This window comes from Schistosoma mansoni, chromosome 1, assembly GCF_000237925.1.
Source record: "Schistosoma mansoni strain Puerto Rico chromosome 1, complete genome".
NCBI classification, from domain to species: Eukaryota; Metazoa; Platyhelminthes; class Trematoda; order Strigeidida; family Schistosomatidae; genus Schistosoma; species Schistosoma mansoni.
The window spans coordinates 56,402,129-56,405,563 of NC_031495.1; the positions used below are offsets into that span (position 1 = coordinate 56,402,129).

At 33.8% G+C, this 3,435-nt stretch overlaps 1 protein-coding gene across 1 annotated transcript; it reads left to right on the plus strand.

The window, feature by feature from the left end:
* Nucleotides 1-1,140: 1,140 nt before the first annotated feature.
* Smp_099910 (hypothetical protein) lies at nt 1,141-3,435 on the plus strand (the record flags this gene model as incomplete). Its single annotated transcript, XM_018794939.1, has 5 exons — nt 1,141-1,153; nt 1,237-1,326; nt 1,531-1,632; nt 1,684-1,785; nt 3,182-3,435. The coding sequence occupies 5 exons, from the start codon at nt 1,141-1,143 to the stop codon at nt 3,433-3,435; spliced, it is 561 nt and encodes a 186-aa protein (XP_018649301.1).

The window sequence follows — 3,435 nt, forward strand, 5'->3', positions numbered from 1 at the left end:
ACCATATGTCCATTGGCCGGATACCATCAGCAATAAACTACTGTAGAATAGAACAAACCAGTTTCCAGCTGAAGAGGAAATCGGGAAAAGACGTTAGAGGTGGATAGGATATGCATTGTGAAAATAAACAAGCTGAATCACGAACCAAGCGCTAACTTGGGATAGTGGAGAGAAGAGGAAAAGAAGGAGGCCGAAGAACACTCTACGTCGGGGATTAGATGCAGACATCGAAAGAACGAATAGCAACTGGGAAGGATTGTCCAGGACAGAGATGGGTTGAATTATGTAACTATTGTAGAACAAAACTTTCCAAGAGGCATCGAGACGGACCATTCAACGGACATCTTACGTTTAAAGCCACGTTAAAACAACTACGAAAGAGGATTAAGCAACTCTTAAAATAATACTTCAGTTTAGTGACCAGTCTTGAAAAGTTTATCTTCCAGGAGATTCGTATAGTTTAACATGGAAATATTTGACTATATGATCGTCTTGAAGAATTTTTCATACTGTCCATTTCATTAATCTTCATTGATGAGAACTTTCCTGATATTATAATATAAAGTATGCACATTGGTTTTTTGATAGTTCATACTACTGTTATATTTAGGTTGTAAGCATCTGAAGAAATCTCGCGAATTCATATTATTCTCACGGTTTCTATTCCTGTTTTTCTTCAAAAGTGATAATTTTATTCATTTCCAATCGATTAATTTTCCTTAAGCTAAACTTTTCTGTCTGATAATTTGATCTACTGTGTTTTACCACCGACCATCTAGTTAATTACAAGATATTAGTAACTAATGTCGTTTGCTTCATACTTGGAACTGATTGGTAGACAATTATCAAGTCTTTATGTGTGACATACCTACGACTATGTTCAAATATCTGTCCAGGAGTCAACAGACAATGTTACACCAACTGCATACAACAATATAACGAGTACTATACCAAGAAAGAATATTGATATTATATAGGTTGATGAGACTGATTCACATGAATAAAGACACATCTTTTTTTAAACTATTTCACTTAGCGATTAATTAATAACATCAGTATTTAAACAGAAAACGTTTTTCCAACCATTACCGCTACTGTTGTTGTCTTTTGACACATGAAGTTAAACACATTCATTACAATATGTTGGATTTCCGTAAGTTGAATGTACATCCAAAGAAATTGTTCTTTATCTTATACTTTCTGTTTGATAGATAATTCCCCTAGTATTTTCAACAGACGAAGTCAAACTTGAAAAGAAACCAAAGTGTGACGATAAAACACAAGACAAAAATGGTGTAGAGAATAAGAGGACAACAGCTTTTGAAGGTAAGTTCATACCAATTCGATAACTAAATCCCAATTAAACTGTCTTATTAGTTGCCAAAAACCCAACTACATTCGAAAAAGAGAAACCAAAGTGCTACGGTAAAACACAAGACAAAAATTGTATGAAGAAAAAGAGAACGAAAGCTTCTGAATGTGAGTCCATACCAATTCAGTAATTAAATCCCAATTAAATTGTCTTATTAGTTGCCAAAAACCCAACTACATTCGAAAAGGAGAAACCAAAGTGCTACGGTAAAACACAAGACAAAAATTGTATGAAGAAAAAGAGAACGAAAGCTTCTGAATGTGAGTCCATACCAATTCGGTAATTAAATCCCAATTAAACTGTCTTATTAGTTGCCAAAAACCCAACTACATTCGAAAAAGAGAAACCAAAGTGCTACGGTAAAACACAAGACAAAAATTGTATGAAGAAAAAGAGAACGAAAGCTTCTGAATGTGAGTCCATACCAATTCGATAATTAAATTCCAATCAAACTGTCTTATTAGTTTCAACAAACCCAGCTAAATTCTAAAAGAACAAAGCAGAGTGCGGCAGTCAACCATTAAATAAATGTATAGAAAAGCTTAGATCTACGGCTTCTAAAGGTGAGTTCACGGTATATCGATAATGAAATGCTACTATAACCATTTTTAACTAAACCAACATTTCACTATATCCGGGATTTCCCGTGAATTTCGAATAAACAACATGAAATATCAATACTTTTTATATCTTCAACTCTTCGTAAATCAGTTTCACATACCCAATAGTTTTGAAGTCCACATATATATCTATTTTAAACACCATCCCATATAAGCCCATTGAAGAAGCACCACAAACGTTGAGGAACACGATACTTTGTACAATTCAGTCAACAACCAAATTAAGAGGTTTAATAATGAGGTATGTAATTCACATCCCCATCAAAAACGCTTTTCCTCATAAACTAAAAGATAAGAGCTTCAGTCCTAGTTATGTCATTTGAGGATGATACTCCTAATTTGTGTCATGCAGTCAAAAAATTAAGAAGCCGTCTTCAGGATTCCCTATTCGCAAATTTATTTTTGAACCATTCAAAAATACGAGCTCACTGCGAATCGCAACTCATCTTAGAAAAATCATGATACACTTTAAATAAATACCTCATATAAGCATCTGCTATTTTGAGACACATCTACACAAACGTTTATGAATACCACTTCATTAAAATAGTGTCATATTTACCTAAATTTATTTACCACAAATACAGAAACCTGACAACAAATTAATTGGTTATCTTCAGAAAAATTAATCTTCCTGTTACAACCAACCATCAAGGAGAAGTAATGTTTAGTTGGTTATTTTGACTTCAAATGGTTCGAAAACACCAAAATAATGGAGCGCAAACGTCTGGCTAGATATTGAGTTATTTATCATCGATAGGTTTAGTAGCAAACTAATGCAACTCGATAAGCTAAGTGGGACTTGTTTCACGGATCTTCAAATACACGTTCTAATTATCAGCTGGTCCAAATTAAAGGCTGAATGGACTGAATACTGGTTAGAACGGCCTGCTAGGTTCCAATTTAATTCAGCCATTGAGAGTTGTACTCAGATGTCTTGCGATTCGGAAATATGAATCCACAACCTCCCTATTTAATAGAACAGTCTGGTCTATCATTCTAACTCATGGTGGGTAGAGAGAAAAGACCTCAAATATGTGAGATTCATAAAATGCCTTATCAAATATTTTATATATTTAACTAAAATTATCGATTTGATCGATAATTTGAGGAAGACGGTGTCTTACGATTAGCTGTATATTATTGATACTTCTATTATCAATGTATCTGCTTTTTAATAATCTTGTAGCTGCTTCCGATTCTAGAGCAAACAAAAAGGATAATTTAGGTAACATAATAACAGAAGAAGTCAACGAATCCCTAAAACAGAAAAAATATCAACAACAACTATTCTTGTGCCATGTTAACGAAAAACTGAAGAAACGATGGAAGCACTGTTTACGGGGTGATGAGAAAACGCTACATGCCAGGAAGAAATATCTGGAAAGTATAAATGACAAACCGGAAGCATTCGATGTTACAACATATCTAAATATAAACTGA